The sequence below is a fragment of the Haplochromis burtoni genome, unplaced genomic scaffold (genome assembly GCF_018398535.1).
Source record: "Haplochromis burtoni strain Fernald_Lab_line unplaced genomic scaffold, NCSU_Asbu1 Contig_26, whole genome shotgun sequence".
Lineage (NCBI taxonomy): Eukaryota > Metazoa > Chordata > Actinopteri > Cichliformes > Cichlidae > Haplochromis > Haplochromis burtoni.
The window spans coordinates 1169756-1186229 of record NW_024582387.1 but is presented as its reverse complement, the minus strand read 5'-3'; the positions used below and the strand labels follow the sequence as shown (position 1 = coordinate 1186229).

Below are 16474 nucleotides of genomic sequence, written 5' to 3'. Positions count from 1 at the left end.
TTTGCCACGGTGACATCATTTACTGTACATGTAATCTCTCAGCCTATTGCACATGAAATTGAAATGCTATCTGTGTTGTGTGTCACATACAATATAGTGCAAAATGTTGATTGTTACCGCTGACGTAAGGTCCTAAGGGCATCTGACTATAGTTAACCATAGGCTGTCCGCCTGGTCCTCTGAATCCGCCTCCAAAACTGCCGCTGTACATCTGGGAGCAGCCAAACCCACCTGGACTAAACGGCTGAAACACACACAAAGGATTAGTCATCCTGCTGTAAACAGCTTTGTGATTACAGCAGGTATTCAGTATGAGGTTTTTTCTACTATACAGTGCTTAAAAGGCTTGAGTTGCTCTGTAAGAGAAGTTTTCTTTCTACACCAGCAAAGTAAAGACAGATAAAAGCGGAGGAAAGTGCGTCGACTGTGTCATGGTCAGGAAAGCGTTGTCATAACAACCAAAAAAAGACTGTCAGAGCATATGGCCACAGAGACTACGTGGCTGAAATGATCCCTTGTATAACAGAACAAAATACACACTCTACAGCAGAGAGGAAAGCAAAGACACAACAACTTTTTCTCCTCTGGGAGCAAAATGTGGAGCACAGTGGTGAAAGCAAACAACTTAAGGGAGATTTTTCTTTCCCCATATCGCACCTGAGGGAAATCTTCCGTGGGGAATAGCGAGCCTAAGTTTGAGATTTCAAAGGAATAGTGTGGCTGTGTAGTTGCGACAACGGAGAACTTCAAAGGTTTTGGGACACAGCTTTTCCTTTTTCTTAAATTTACTTAGCCAAGTTGCCCACTTTTGAGCCTTAACCTGTTTTACAGGAAATGAGCTCAAATAACTTTAATTCCATTTTTTTAAAAAGCTTTCTAAAACCCACCTGATCTCCTTGACAACCACGCTCCATCTCACCTGCTGCGGTGGAGGTTCATTGCCTCGGCTGGTGAGGCGGCTCAGGATGCTCCGCTCAGACATCTGCAGCCTCGCCGACACCGGTGGGATCCTGGACAGCATGTTGGGCAGTCGTGTCACATCTGCTTTCATGTCACTCAGAAGTTCCTCCAGCTGGTTCAGCACTGCAAGAGCACGAACACACACAAGAGCAGTTTCACTTATGTTAGTATTAAAAGAATGATTTCGATAAAATGTCGGGAAAATGCATGTAAAACTTTTCCAACACCCTTGACATAATTAGTGTGAACCTCAAATAATTAAAAAAGCTAATTTGTTTGTTCCAGGACCTGAAATTAACAAGTGCCAAGAACTAAATGCCAAAACATTTTTCACTGGCAGACAAATCAGTGAGGGTCACAGTCAGCATCATTTTGAAACGATAACATTTTAACGCCTCAGTTTCAATCAGTCTTTGGCCTCTTCCCAAACTTTCATCCTACTAATCACTGTAAGCATGTTTTAATGGTGAGTCAAATTAACATAAAATGAAGCCACTGTGTCAAACAGGATATTTACTGGCTGCCTTTTAGAAGCTCTTCACAAAACAGTGGAGTGGAAATATCTGTAAATGCTTCCTTTGGCATCCTGTTTACTGTCTGGATGGATGGAATTGACAGCTGTCTCCATTTGGAAACAAAACATGTATTATTAACAGGTTAAAATAGCTATTGTGTACTAGTAATTAGTGAAATGACATCGACACCGTTTCAAATAACATAAAAAAAAGACTTTTTAAAGTGTAACTGCAGAAGTTTTTTTCACGTGTTATAAATCTCTTCTAACCCACCCACTCCATGACACGCTGTCCAGCCACAGGAGCACGCTCAGTGAGAGACTGAGGTGACCTAAATGCACCACTGAATGACATACGTAGAGCTGTTTGTATTATTGGAGCTATTTTGCAATTGTTTGCAACATTTATAATTTTTTATATTGGTGTTTTAACTTGTTCCTTAGTGTTCTTACTGTCTTGGAGCAACATAATTTACTCTGGTATTAGTATACTGATTCCAACAACACAGCACACTGTGAAAGAAACACAAATACTATTTATTTCATAAAATATACTGTCTCAGTTAAAAAATAGTGAAGTGCTGGTAATTCTAGGAAGATTTTAGGGAGTTTCGAGTTAATATTTCCTCCTGCATCTGATTTGAAACAGAATTAAGCACAAACAAACCAGTTACTTTGCATCACAAAAAGCTATTTATCAGCACTGGGTAGCTGAATCTCGCCAGGTTAAACTGTTGCTGTTTTTGACACTGGGCTGCGGACCTTTGTGCAGCACGGCGTTGGCAGGTTTGTTCCCAGCCAGAGACTCTTTGGACAGGTGCTGGTGGGACTCGGCCAGACATTCCACCTCGGCAAAGCGAGTGTTGAGTGCCATGGCAGGGTGACTCGGGTCCTGGGTCATATTCAGGTAAGCTGCCCGCCTCAGCTGCTCCTCGATCACCAGAGCCTGCTCTAACAACTACAGTGAGGCAAAGTAACAAAGAGAAGTTTGTATGAAATGCAGACATAGCAGGGAGATGCAAACTGGTTCCATTTGTATTCAGATTATAATGTGAAGAATGTATTATTGTTATTTTTCTGTTTTTTTTAAAAAACAAAAACAAAAAACTCCACACTTGCCTTAAAGCGGCGAGCCAGGAATTTGTTTTTCATTTCTAAGTAGTTGCCCTTATGCATCTCGGTCTTGAAAGGCTCATTCAGAATCGCATAACGTGGATCATTCTGAATGTCTTGCCAGCGAGCGTAGCCATGTCTGAGATAAATTCACGGTCAAAGAAAGCAAATGGGAGCAAGGAAAACCTCATAAAATTCTTCAAATAAAGAGGAAGCAGGAAAGCGTAGTTTTACATCATCCTCACATTTTGTAAATATCAGCTCCGCAGCTACTTCTGTCATAAGTAATTACATTGCTCTGCCATATGCTTCTCGCTCCTCACTCTGGAAGAAAGGATACGTCACGATGCCAGCCAACAGCCAGTAGTCATGGCGACGGTGCCAGATGTCATGCATCTTTCCAGAAGACAGCGCTGCTCGCTCTTCAGTCTGCCAGAGGGTGTGCAGCTCTGACGGCGTAAAAATAAAAACAGGGTTCTTACAAAAATACAAAGTAATATCCCATATGTCTGTAACACGTAAAGAGAAATAAGAGCATATAAACACAAACAAAACTTATATCAAAACAAAGATAAATCAGTGTGACACCTGAAATAACCTGCAGTAGAGATTCTGAGTAAACCAAAGAAAACACGGGAGGAAAAGTGGGAAGAGAAAGAATATCTATTTACAAGGTGCAGACTTCCCTCTACAGTCTGACGATATGGATAGTCTCAGAAAATCAGACTCAGAAGACTTCTATGATGAGCTTATAAGTGACAATTTTTCCCAGTGACACAACATTTGTCAGTGACTTTGTGAACTCAGAGTCTAATTGATCAACTTTATCTCATATCTCATATGTGGATATGAAGGAGGAATGTGACCAGAGTACTCCAGGTGACACCTGGTCAGTCAGCATCAGGTATATTAAGGACAAATAGCAGAAATCGGATTGATTCTTACCTGTAAAACCTCCGTCAGCAATATTAAACATGAACTTTGCTTTGAATCCATTTTTGTCTTCTTTTCTGCTCTCGTCTATCTCATCCAAAGTGTCCTTGTCTCCATTTATTCGACCCTCTAATGCGTCTTCACTCTTTACATCATCTGCAAAGGTTACAATTAATTAAAATAAATATCTGTGGTGTATATAGTGGTGTATATAGCAGAATAATCCTCCATCTTTAATTTAAGGAGTCATAGCACGTTTACCTGGTTTATTTTCCTTGTCTTCAGTTTTTGCCAGAGGAGAATCGGTGTCTCCTTTTTCTGAGGACTTTTCGGTTTCTTTGCATGGCTCCACTGAGGATAGAAGAAAAAAGAATGAATAAACAAAGCACAGCCTTGCAGATGAGTAAAATCTGAAGTACACAGATCATAAACCGCTCACTCTTAGGTGAGGTGATAGTGGATTGCGCTTCGGACTGTTTGAAAGCTGGCTCTTTTGGGTTAGCAGATGGCTCCGTCTTTGTGGAGGGCGACTCGGTTCTGTTCCTCTCATCTCCTGTTTTCTCCTCTGAGTTGCCCTTGTTCTCGTCACTGTCAGTTGCCTTCTCGGGTGCAGATGCTGGCTCAACAGTGGAAGCCTGCCGAGGGAAAACAGACAGGACAACAGAGGGAGAAAGGATAGAGTCGGTAAAGGGCAAAAAAAGACAAGTTAAAAGGTGTCGGAGTTTGACAAGCGTCTTCTGAGAATGATGAGTTATGGTTACAGTGTGATGACCCATGAGATGATGGACAAGACAATAAAGGAGAAAAGAAAGAAAGTTAAAGGGAGAAAAAAAAAGGACTCACTTCCTGCTCTGACAGTTTCTTGCTCTCTGGCTCTGTGGCTTCCTTGTCCTCCGCAGTACCCAAGAAAGACTCAGTTTTTTCTACATTCCAGAAAACAACAACTCAGCTCATTTGCAGTCATAAAGTGATACAGCATGAACTTTACTTTAACATTTAGAGGAAAACAGAACATGATCAAAGCAGACCTTGTGGGATAGGAGTGCTGGGCTGAGTAGCCACAGGGCTAGCTGGCACAGGCGTGTTGGGATCAGAGGATACACTCTCATTCAGTTTCTTCAGCTCCATTCCAATGGGAATCAGATCAGGAGAGCTTAACTTCCCATTTACATGCTCAAACTCTTGCACCTACAGTAAAGAAAAGAGATTCAACTGTGATAAAAAGAACATCCTATACTTTCACTGGATGTCCTACTTTCTTTAAATAAGGCATTAGGAAGAACTCTATTATAAAATTATAAAGTACATGTAGCATAATTAAGCACTAGTAAAATATTAATTCTGGCCCAAGCCAGATGGACCAGCTCATTTTAACTTCAAACTTAGCCTAGTTATCATGGCAACTCGGTTTTTCAACACTTTTTAAAAACTTTATTTGCCACAGGCCATGCACAAAAACATTAATAGAAAATCTAATTTTAAACTGTAGCTCTCATAAGGGAAGAGCTGTATTCTGCCAGCTGTAGCTACTTGCTAGTCTCTATCTGTAGTACTTGAGCATGTAATACACTAATGTTATACTTTTAAAAAATCTTGTAATACTACAAGTTTACTATGTATAGATTTAAATAAATGAATTAATATAGCTATTGTTATTTGCTTTATACAGTAGTGTGCAAAAGTCCCAAGCTCGTCATAACTTCTTTATATTTTGTTGTTAAAACTGGTGCAACAATTTATTAAAACACCTGTTAACCTACTTGGAAATAAAACATATAAAGACAGACAGTTAGAAAGGTTAACAGTTCAAATGAGCCTGGAAGTCTATATTTGGTATGATCACCTTTATTCTTCAACAAAGCCTAAACTCTCTTAGGCAACTTTCTTCTAATTTACTTAAGTAGTCTTCAGGAATAGTTTTCCAGGCTTCTTGAAGTGTGAAACATTTCATCACTGATCCAAGAGAGTGATGTACGTGCTGTTTGCTTGTACTCACATGCCAGTTTTAGGCAGTTCTTGCCCAAGTGAGTCAAGATCTCGATCCAGGATCAATAATTCAGGTAAGGAAATCCCAGAAAGTTCATTCTGTTTATCTGGAAACAGAGTCCAGATGAACAAAATCAAACTTTTTGTGATTTCCAAGTGACTGAAGAAGTCATTGAGAGTCTCTTCATCTGGATGCCATCCATATGACTTCTTCGGTCCCTCCATCCCTTGAGTTCGGTGTGTTTTTATGATTAAATTATTCATAGGTCAGTGTTAAATGGTTAAACTATTGTAAAGGACCATTTGTAAGAATTGTAAGAAGGTAAGAAATCAAGGGTGGCTCAAGAGATTTGCACAGTACTGTATAATATAAAGAAAAGTAGTATTAGCCTGTGATCCTACATTGGCGAATATAATTGTGGAAACTGTATTTAGTAACTTTCTAACCTTTCTAAACACTTTACATACAAATCTTCATTCACTTCAGTCTCAGATGTATTCACTGCTGACAAATCTCCAAAAACATCTTATTTTGGAATATGCATGATGTTCAAAGCAAGAAAAAGTTTGTACCCAAAGATTACCCCCCCCCCGATTTGGCTTCTTCCAGGATGGGCTGACCTACTTTTTCTAATCTCAATGTTCCAGCACAGGAAGAAAATTTCTTTGGCTGAATAATCGGTACCTTTTTCCTGACAAGGGACATGACTCCGATCCTGGTAAGAACATGCTGACGAGACAGCCCCTCGCGAGGGACTCCATCGGCAAAGGTCTCTGCTCCATCTGCCCCCGGCTCACATAAATGTCTCATGAACAGAGACACGTAGGCCCTAAGGAACACAAAAATTTCTATAAGGTTACCAGCACAACCTCACATTTTCAAACCTCTACTAACGACTAGGGAGGTAGCAATAAGCTTGTTTCAGACACGCACTCCTTTCCTGTCATCTTAATGTCATTCAAGAATGCACACCCTGGTGGCAGAAATCTCACTGTTTCGAGGTGATACACTGCCATGTATCACTCTGAACTCAAACATGTTTCTGCTGTGCAGCTCACTAAACGACATGACATTTTGGAGAATTCCCCAAATAACAACATCATGAGAAAAAACCTAGTGTGAGACACCCATTTTCAGTCAGTGTATCACACTCTCACTCTGCCCAAACTACTCTCCTGACAGTATCAAAGCTTCTTCTTCAGGAAAAGACGATTATATACGTTTCACAGGCTTACACGCTCGACACGGTCGGAACACCACAGCGAGTGCTGAAGATGTTTGTTGCTGGAAGCACATACATACCCTACCTTTCATGCTAGATTTGCCTAATTCACCATGTTGTACATTTTAACATCTATTAGAAACTGAAACTACACAGATGACACCGTGCACTAGACAGGTGCACTGTTACACTACATCAGCATGTAAGCTACAGGTTAACATTTTCTGATCTGTTTAATGAAGCTTAGTAAAATGGGTATCCATAACTACATATAGGATGTGCCATCTCTAATTATTAAAGAAACTATCAATACATTGAAGACAGCTGAAGTAAATGCTAATGCAGTGTAGTGAGTCGCTTTGGTAAAACATAATGCCATCACTTCAACTGACTGATTGAGAACAAGGTCAAAGTAATAGGTTTGCCAATAGTGTTATTGGCTGCAATAGCAGCAACAGGAGTGACGTGTTATAATTTGCAGGCATAAAATTTTAGTTTTAACAACCTGTGGGCATTTTCTTTCCCACTGCTCCAAATTAAAGTGAAATTGGCAAGGCCGACCTTTACCAACGTGACATGAGCAATCTGGAGCATTGCCATGGGCTAGCAAACAGTGTAAACAGTTGATGAAAGAGCCAAGAGCTGCCACTTAATATAATGACAGGCCCCTCTTGAGAAAAAAATTGCACTGTGTGAAAACAAAATTACAACTGATTCAAATAACGCTACTTGTGTCATAGTTGAAAAATGAATAATATTAGGGCTTCACCTGAACTCGCGCTCACTCTTCCCTCTCAGGTCCCTAACTAGCCAGTGAGAGTTGAAAGCATCCTGAGGGGGCATGCCCCAGCGCATGATGGCATTAAGGAAGGCTTTCCTCTGACGAGCGTTGAACCCAAGGACCTTGAAATGATGATAATGAGAAAACAGAGTAATAGAGATGTTTTAGATAAAGAGGTTGTGAATTCAAAAAGTCAGAAAGAAGCAGTAGAAAGACATAAGAAGTATTCCCTTGTATATTAAAACAGTTCTAAATTATACTTGTGGATATATGTTTTATGATGTAATAACAGGGTGAGAATTTATTGATCCTGATTTCTCATTTTACAGAGAAGCACATGATCAGCTTCAGAGCAGTGATGCTTCCTGACATGCTGCTCAAATGAGGAAATATTCTAAAGTGACTGATTACAAAATGATCTGGTAAGACAAACAATTAAAGTAAGCCAATACACTTGAAGATATGCGAGGACTTCCTGGAATTCATACCTCGATACTGCCTCCAACCCGAGCCAGTAAGGGTGGAAGAGGTTTGTCTTTCTCACTCTTGAGCTGCCGACGTGATTGTCTGCGTCCTCCTACGTAGAACAAAACAAAGTCCGTTGTCAGAAAGATGGGCGCATGTAGGGACATGTATAATGACAGAAACAATACAGTAAGAATCTGTTTTGTTTATATTCAAATGTGACTTATCGTGTTTTTTGCTGCCTACCTTCAGGCCTCTCCTCGAAATCTTCGTCCTCGTCCTCGGACCCCACGGAGTACTCCGACTGATTGTCTGAAAGATCATCCTGCCATTCTGAGCCACACATCAAAGAGAAACAGTACATTGCGTTCGCTTCTGTTGGTGGCCACCTGAGGGCGCCATGGCACTGCAGATTACTACAGACCACTACAGTCGGGCATGCACATACTGTACCACTTCAGGCCTCTGGAAGTGAAGTGAGGGTTTGCAACTATGGCAGACAATCACTTTAACTTTGAGTGTACTCTAAGCTACAATGAGCTTTAAAGTCTTTATTCACTCTTAAATAAAAGTTCAACTGCAGGACAACTACAATCGACAGGACGCTGAGCATGCAAAATTACTGCAAAAAGGGGTGCTTTAACACCCATTGATAAAACTACATAAATGCATGAGGTACAAGTGAGCTTTAGGGCAGTATAATGAATTCTAAGAGTTACAATGAAGAGGATACACCCAAATGATCCCATTTTGAGATAATGCCACACTCTTGTCTCTCTAATAAAACTCGGCAGACATGTTGATAGGGAGGTGCTGTGTGTCTCTTGAGCCTACCTTGGTCTTCCTGGGTCGTATCGTTGTAGTTGACCTGCTTTCGGATGCGTTTGCCTTTGCCCAGATTTCGCGCCAGATCTTCCTGCTGCTGCTCATAGTGGTGGCGAAGGAGTTTTTCCCAGTAGTCCGGATCTACGTTCTCCTCTTGCTTAATGATCTCTCGCTCTACCTCCTCCTGAATAATAGCACATTAGGACACATGCGTAAGTATCTCTAAAACAAGGCCTATTTTAAACATGTCGAAGGTAGCGTATTGAGCAAAATAATTGAACTGCGATATAAATGAGATCTACAGATTTTGTGTGTGCGACCCCAATTGTCATGATGTCACATGATGTGAAGACGGTTAAAATCTCACCTCTCCATCTTCTTCTTTCACCACATACTGAGCCACCTTGAAGGAGCTCAGGTACTCATTCATATTCTGTATCTCTGTGTCTTCAGTGGCATCCTGGCTGCGGTCCAGCAGCTTTGAGATAGCATCATCGTCGTAGTGAATCACACTGCCCTCCTCACCATCTTTGTTATCACCTGTTAATGAGAGGCTTTTACTTAATAACGAGCGGAGGCGCTTTTGAGCAGAGAAAAAGTGTGTAAGCTTAGAAATGCTGATAGAAATCTATACAAAAAGGTCTCTAGCACAGGAATATCTGTGAATAGACAAACCCCCATAAAAATGGGTGTGCTTTTGTTCAATCCATAACAGAAACACACGTCAGTATACACATAGACAGACCCATTGTTCGTGCTGCTTCCATTTCATCTTTAAAAAGCTCCTCAGTTCCAAACTTTAGGATGTCATCCAGTTCTTGTTTGGACATGGAGCCCATTTTGGAGCCCAGGCCAGGGCGCACCACCAGGTGAGTCAGCATCATTTTCCTTTTGGCCACTTGGGTGATTCGCTCCTCCACTGAGCCTCGAGTCACAAACCGGTAGATCATCACTTTCTTGTTTTGGCCTATACGGTGCGCTCTGCTAAATGCCTGTAACAAAGAGGAAGATACAAGGCATGACACTGGAGTGAAGAGGTGAAATTAAAGAGATGGTTTTTCACTTGAGAATTAAAGCTCAACTTGTTACAAATTACAAATAAATAAATAATAATAATAATTAAATATTAAAATATTCTATGTGGAGTCAGTACTTGGATGTCATTGTGAGGATTCCAGTCAGAGTCGTAGATGATGACAGTATCTGCACTCGCCAGGTTGATGCCAAGGCCTCCAGCTCGTGTTGAAAGCAAGAAGCAGAACTGCTGCGCGCCTGGTGCTGTGACATAAAACAGAGCAGCGAGTTGCTTTGTGTGTTTAAGAGTGTGTGAGTAAGTGAAAGCCAGACTGAGACAAATGTGCAAGTGCACAAAAAAAAAACAACCCTCACCATTGAAGCGGTCAATGGCTTCCTGCCTTAGACCTCCAGTAATCCCCCCATCAATACGTTCATATTTATAACCCTCAAACTCAAGAAAGTCCTCGAGCAGATCCAGCATCTTTGTCATCTGTAAACACAATGTTGGACCTTACAGCTAAAAAACCTGAAATTGTCTTTGATGTCATTCATCACATATAACTGCCATCGCACAGAAATGGCTAAAATATAGACAGACTCTGACACATACATTTATTTGAGTGTTACCTGAGAGAAAATGAGAACTCTGTGTCCTTCATCTTTGAGCTTTTTTAGCATTTTCTGAAGCAGCGTCAGTTTTCCTGAGGACTTCACCAGTAGGTTGCCATCATAAGAGCCATTGGGTAAAACAGGAGCCTCCTTCAAGATAAAACAATCAATGCCAGGATGGAGATTAGCTCGAGAATCATTGCTTGCTACAGTATCTCTGAACAACATGCTAAACCGAACTCAGAAAAAGGGGCAGTTTTCTAGTTTTCTGTGTTGGTTGATATAAGTCATCTGTACTCTGAAATAAAACAAAAAAAGTAAATCTGCCTTACCACAGCGGCCACAGGGAACAGGTAAGGGTGGTTGCAGCACTTTTTCAGGTCCATCATAATGTTGAGGAGGGACACCTGGTTCCCTCCACCTTTGGAGTTCAAAGCCTCGAAGTTTCGTGTCAAGATAAACTTGTAATATTTCCTGCAGGTTAGAGGTCAGATAGAGTCAGGAGAAGAAATGAAAATCACAATCAATTATTTTGCCCATGCTTCCTTCAACACGGTTATGCTTATTTTTTTCAGGCTTACTTCTGCATGGGGCTAAGCTCCACTCTGACAATCAGCTCTGTCTTTGCAGGCATATTCTTGAAGACATCAGCTTTCAGCCTCCTGAGCATGTGAGGTCCCAGCAGGTCGTGGAGCTTTTTGATCTGATCCTCTTTAGAGATATCAGCAAACTCCTCCAGGAAGCCTTCCAGGTTACTGCAGGTCACAATGAAATGAAATTATATTTTTTTAAAAAAAGCCTATTTCTTAATTTAAATGTATTTTATTTAAAACAAGAGATCTATCGATTTTTGCTCCAGTACAATGTGCTGACTTAAAACTGCTTGAAAATGGATGCTGATAGTCTTACTCATCACAAAATGTAAAAGTGTTTTGGTCAGTTAGCTGTGCCTGTGATGTTGGAAATGTATAAAATTTGTCATTCTGGAGTTTTAAATGGACAAGACTCATTACTGGGCTGAACTTATGAGATAATAAGGAGGATCAGTCATAAAATCTATACCAATTTACCTGAGCTGCACAGAAACTGAGTCTATACGGGCAAAAAAATATTAGATGATGGTGAATTTTCATTGGCTTTAGAAAACTATTAAAAAAGACTTAAAATCAGTTTATACAGAATTATTTATAATGAAGTTATTTACATTCACTTTCTTCCTGTTTGTATTTTTTATTGTTCATAACATTATATATATCATAATTTAATGCATGAAATCCATGAGAAAAAAAGGTAGGAAATTATATACGATAGAAAAGAGACAGCACATACTTGAAGCGCTCTGGGGTGAGGAAGTTAAGGAGGTGGAACAGCTCTTCTAGGTTGTTTTGAAGAGGAGTTCCAGTGAGCAGCAGCTTGTAGTAGATCTTATACCCATTGAGAATTCTGAAAAACTGAACATGAGAGATTGTGCAAGACGATGAAAGTCAATGCCATATGAAGAGATGTACACCCTACTCTACTCATCCTTCTCATGCATTTTTCTTTTTCTGTTAAAACGATGCTGTTTCTGCTTCCAAAGCATATGATAGGATATATCTCAGTGCAGGCGGTGCAGCTTTACCTTTGATTGGTTGTTTTTCAATCTGTGGGCCTCATCTACCACCAGACAGGCCCAGGTGACAGAGCTCAGAATGGCTTGATCTATAGTAATCAGCTCATAAGATGTCAGCAGCACATGGAACTTGATAGGAGTGTCTTTCTGCAAGGGAGCAGATTGGATGGTAGATACGATGATTTAGTATGTGCTGCATGTAATAGGCATAAAATGAATTAAAAACAAAGTAAAATTATCATTTATTTCATCACCTGCGGCTTCAAAAAGTATGCACTTGAAAAACAGTATTTTGACCTGGATTTGGTGGACATGGATGAGCATGGGGTACACTACCTTCATACGGAACACCTTCCGCCCTGATTTTACTGCACTGTCTTCAAAGGTGAACTCGTTCTCCCTGATGATTGCCCTGCTGTCTTTGTCTCCAGTGTATGTCACCACATAGAAATCTGGAGCCCACATCTCAAATTCTCTCTCCCAGTTAATGATAGTGGAAAGGGGTGCGCTCACCAAGAAAGGTCCTTTGGAATGACCCTGACAGAGACAGGAGACATTAGGTTACTTCCCCATAAAATACATCACCCGAAGAAGAACTCAGTTCATCATTTTACTTTTTACGCACAATATTATTAGCTCTAAGTTTATATTCCCATTTATATTACTAACAGGTGCTTTATGAATTACACCCACAGAACCAAAATGTGATCTATGCAATGCAATATGGAAAAGACAAAAGAGGATAGTCTTTCAGTCTTACCTCCTTATACAGCGAGTAGAGAAACACTATCGTCTGCACCGTCTTTCCCAGGCCCATTTCATCAGCCAGGATCGTATCTGTGCCCTGAGCCCAGGAGAACCTCAACCAGTTCAGGCCTTCCAGCTGGTACGGATGTAGCGTTCCCCCAGTGGCATTAATGTACCATGGTTGGTGCTCAAACTTGATGGTGGGCTGATAATAGAAATAGGAGGCAGAATCTTGTAAGAGTCTTTCGGAAGGTCTTTCAATGCTTTTTTATTTTGTTACTTTGGCTCTCATTTCCAGTCCAGATCTTGTAGTTTTTGAACAACTTAATATCAACCTATGAATCATTTAAGCATAAAAAACATTAGCATAAACATAAGAAAACTTAGCAAAGGACAAATCTGAAATTTTATCTTTATGGGCTTCATTACAAGCAATCTGTCACAAAAACCCATAATTTGCCTTTAAAAAATGAACAGTTGGACAAAACAAGAAGCGGGAGGCCTAAAAAACTACCAACAGCAGATGAATAGTATCTAAAAGTCATGTCCTTATGAAATATGAAAAGATTCAGGAAAACATGAGATAAGATGTGAGAGATGCATCTGGTGCTTCACCATGTAAAACATGGTTTGATCTTGTCAAAACTGCTGAAATTATGAATGCAGAAAAGTTCCATAAGATTTTGATCCAACATGCAATGCCATTTTAAAGCACCACAAACACACTCTCAGTGCAGTAAAAGCATACCTGAATAGAAAAATACACAATAGAAAACTATCGGTTTTGGATTGGCCTCCCCAGAGCCTGGATTTCAACATTACTGAAACCGTGTGGGATCCTCTTGACAAAGAACTGAACAGAACACAGTCAACATCCAAAGAAGAGCTTTGAATGTCCTTCAAAAACCTGCTGCAGGCAAACACAGTTCAGTTGGCAGAAGTGGACCCAAATATCCAAACTTACATCTATGATTGGGGCATCAGGAGGGACTTCTCTTTTTGGATGGTCATCTTTTAGTTTCTTGCCTTTCCTCACCACAAGAGGGCGCTGATCCTCTCCTAAAATTTGCTCTCTGAGGAAAAGGAAAAAAAATTATAATGAAGCAACAATTTCATGTCACAACAAATGACTCTAACGGTTGTCACAGACAGAGGGCGAGGATGAAGGGAAACAGCAGCAGATGTAGGCATATGCTTTTGTTTACTTTTGTGTGCAGGGGATTTCTGTGTTCTCACTGTCATCTTCCCACCGTGAGAAAGCTACTTGAAAAAGGTACAAAACACAGTTAACTAACCTGTGATCCCAGTAAGAAGCTTTATGACTTTCATAATCTGGGATGTCGAAATCATCCACCTCCCAGGTGCACTGGTCGTAGGGCAGGTCTCTCCACTTGATCAAGTAGTGCACATCACCATCTTTATCAAAACTACAAAGCAGAAAACAGCTGCAGGTTTTATAAATTTATCACACTGATCATTAAACAGACACTGAAAAACAACTTGATATGAGACCGCCATATGGAAGATGTTTCTTTCTGATCATTTAACTGTTATACAGATATATTGTGAAATGTTAAAAGCAATAATTAGAATATCTGGTCTATAATATGTATGGTATTTTAAATACATCCTGAAAACTCTGATCTGAGAGTCTGTGTGAGCAGCTACCTATGATTGATTATCCGGTGGATAACCATCCACTCTGGTTTAATGCCATAACGGTAGAAGCGCTCCTCCATCGCAGCATACTGGGGATCTTTGCTCTTTCTCTTCTCACTGTTGAGCTCCTCCTCTCCGGAGCCGTAGTCATATGGCGGGGGCTCGTCCATGTCGTTCTTACGCTGATAGTTCCGGTACATGACCGTGTGGTACAGCTCCAACTGCACAACCAGCAACAAAGCAAAACTATTGGTTTTGTAAGTTTCCTTCAAGCACCTCCTTGAGCAAAGTAGGTACAAAAATGCAATATATTATTTTCCATCTGTAACAATGAAACTGACTTAATTAGTTACAAAAAACCAAGACTGATATTAATAAAGAAAAAGTTTGTGTAAAATAAATTAGGTGCTTTGTCGAGCATTTGAAGGAAAACTTCTCCATGAAAAACTGAAAAATAGATTTCATGTAACATTGTGTTTTTCTAATATTATATTAAAAAGTAATAGATCATCCAGTAAAATCCTCCCTTGGCTCCTTCGGTTTGTTCTATATTTAACAAAGAGAACACTTTGGCCAAGAAGAGCAGAAATGTTAATTTGAGACTGGACTGACTTCTGGCATCTCACCTGCAGTTCGCTGACCCAGGAGCAGTGCCAGTACGAAAGGCCAGCCCACTTAACAAAGAACTCCCTCTCTGGGCGGCCCTTGAGCGGGGGGTTGGTGAGCGGATCTGTTGGCTTGCCATCAGGTCCTGTAGGTGGTTCGGCTGGCAGCGGAGCTTCTCCCCACGTCCAGTGCATAATCTTTTGTACTTTTCCTTTAAGGGGAGGGCACTGCAAGGAAAAAGTAAGGTTCTGTCACACACACAGCTCTTCTTAGCTTCTGACTGAGTAACAATAATGAGTTTCTGTAAAAATATGAAGATGAATATGAAAGTCTTTGACAAGCAATCACCCTCCTAAAAGAGACATATTTCACATTAACATCAACAAGCTAATGTGGCTGAAACTGCTGTAGGTGTGCACACTTATCAAAGTGAAAGAGGTCACCCTTTATCTGCTCTGGCTCTCTAACAATGTATATTTATGCATCATTCAATTATGTATCAGTGACAGCGCTCTGGTAATTAAAATCAACATGATGTAAATATGTCACGTTTGTAAACAACAAAGAGAAAAGACAAGACTGAAAAGCAAAATAATTTGAACAGAATCATCAAAGAAAATCCATCCATTCCCTTTCGGGGGCGCTGGAGCCTATCCCAGCTGTCATAGGGCGAGAGGCGGGGTACACCCTGGACAGGTCACCAGTCTGTCGCAGGGCTAACACACGGGGACAGACAACCATTCGCACTCACATTCACACCTAGTGGCAATTCGGATTATCCAATTAACCTATCCCCACAAACTGCATGTCTTTGGACGGTGGGAGGAAGCCGGAGTACCCGGAGGGAACCCACACAAACACGTGGAGAACATGCAAACTCCACACAGAAAGATGGTGGAATTGAACTCGGAACCGTCTTGCTGTGCGGCAACAGTGCTAACCACCGTGCCGCCACCAAGGCAAATGTTAAACTAAATATCGTTGTGCACATATACAATTGAGGTTTACTTACACTCATCATGGAGATGAATGTCATGCAAATTTTGGGCTTTTAATGATTTTTTTTTAACTGCTCTTTTTCCAGGATGAATGATGAATGAATTGATAGCATACATCTTTATTGACTTTAAAACAATAAGATTTTGGTGCACAAGTTTGTATTTATTTTCAATTTTCTCTAATGCACACAGGTTCAAAAGTATGACAACAGTTCTTTGAAATGGATACAGTCGGTTAAGATTGAACTTCTGGAAAGGGCTTCCTAAAACACAGACCTCGACACTATTGAAAATTTGTGAAGTAGGCTTAAAAACAGGGTACTTTTAAGGAAACCAACCAATTAACTTTACCAATTCTGCCAAGAAGAGTTGTCAAATATCCAGCCAGAATTATGCCATAGGCTTGTTTATGACTACCAAAAGTGT

The 16474-nt window shown here is 40.5% G+C and overlaps 1 protein-coding gene across 3 annotated transcripts in view; it reads right to left on the bottom strand.

Annotated features, from left to right (window-relative positions):
• chd5 (chromodomain helicase DNA binding protein 5) overlaps positions 1-16474 on the bottom strand; it is a 39604-nt gene that overhangs the window by 3316 nt on the left and 19814 nt on the right. The window contains exons 12-41 of one of the 3 annotated variants that reach the window (XM_005917846.3): positions 15071-15277; positions 14454-14665; positions 14081-14212; positions 13750-13858; positions 12799-12990; positions 12375-12575; positions 12048-12185; positions 11756-11877; positions 11008-11181; positions 10759-10900; positions 10445-10576; positions 10190-10307; positions 9954-10078; positions 9546-9792; positions 9168-9340; positions 8810-8984; positions 8222-8308; positions 7999-8087; positions 7499-7632; positions 6192-6336; positions 4549-4708; positions 4364-4443; positions 3960-4155; positions 3782-3871; positions 3533-3676; positions 2928-3036; positions 2594-2726; positions 2237-2432; positions 920-1083; positions 91-244 (exon numbers count right to left, since the gene is read on the bottom strand). In XM_005917846.3, coding sequence (XP_005917908.1) covers positions 91-244; positions 920-1083; positions 2237-2432; positions 2594-2726; positions 2928-3036; positions 3533-3676; positions 3782-3871; positions 3960-4155; positions 4364-4443; positions 4549-4708; positions 6192-6336; positions 7499-7632; positions 7999-8087; positions 8222-8308; positions 8810-8984; positions 9168-9340; positions 9546-9792; positions 9954-10078; positions 10190-10307; positions 10445-10576; positions 10759-10900; positions 11008-11181; positions 11756-11877; positions 12048-12185; positions 12375-12575; positions 12799-12990; positions 13750-13858; positions 14081-14212; positions 14454-14665; positions 15071-15277 — 4480 coding nt within the window. The remainder of the gene's footprint in view (positions 1-90; positions 245-919; positions 1084-2236; positions 2433-2593; positions 2727-2927; positions 3037-3532; positions 3677-3781; positions 3872-3959; positions 4156-4363; positions 4444-4548; positions 4709-6191; positions 6337-7498; positions 7633-7998; positions 8088-8221; positions 8309-8809; positions 8985-9167; positions 9341-9545; positions 9793-9953; positions 10079-10189; positions 10308-10444; positions 10577-10758; positions 10901-11007; positions 11182-11755; positions 11878-12047; positions 12186-12374; positions 12576-12798; positions 12991-13749; positions 13859-14080; positions 14213-14453; positions 14666-15070; positions 15278-16474) is intronic. The other 2 variants (XM_014332252.2, XM_005917847.3) reach the window with 2 other exon arrangements.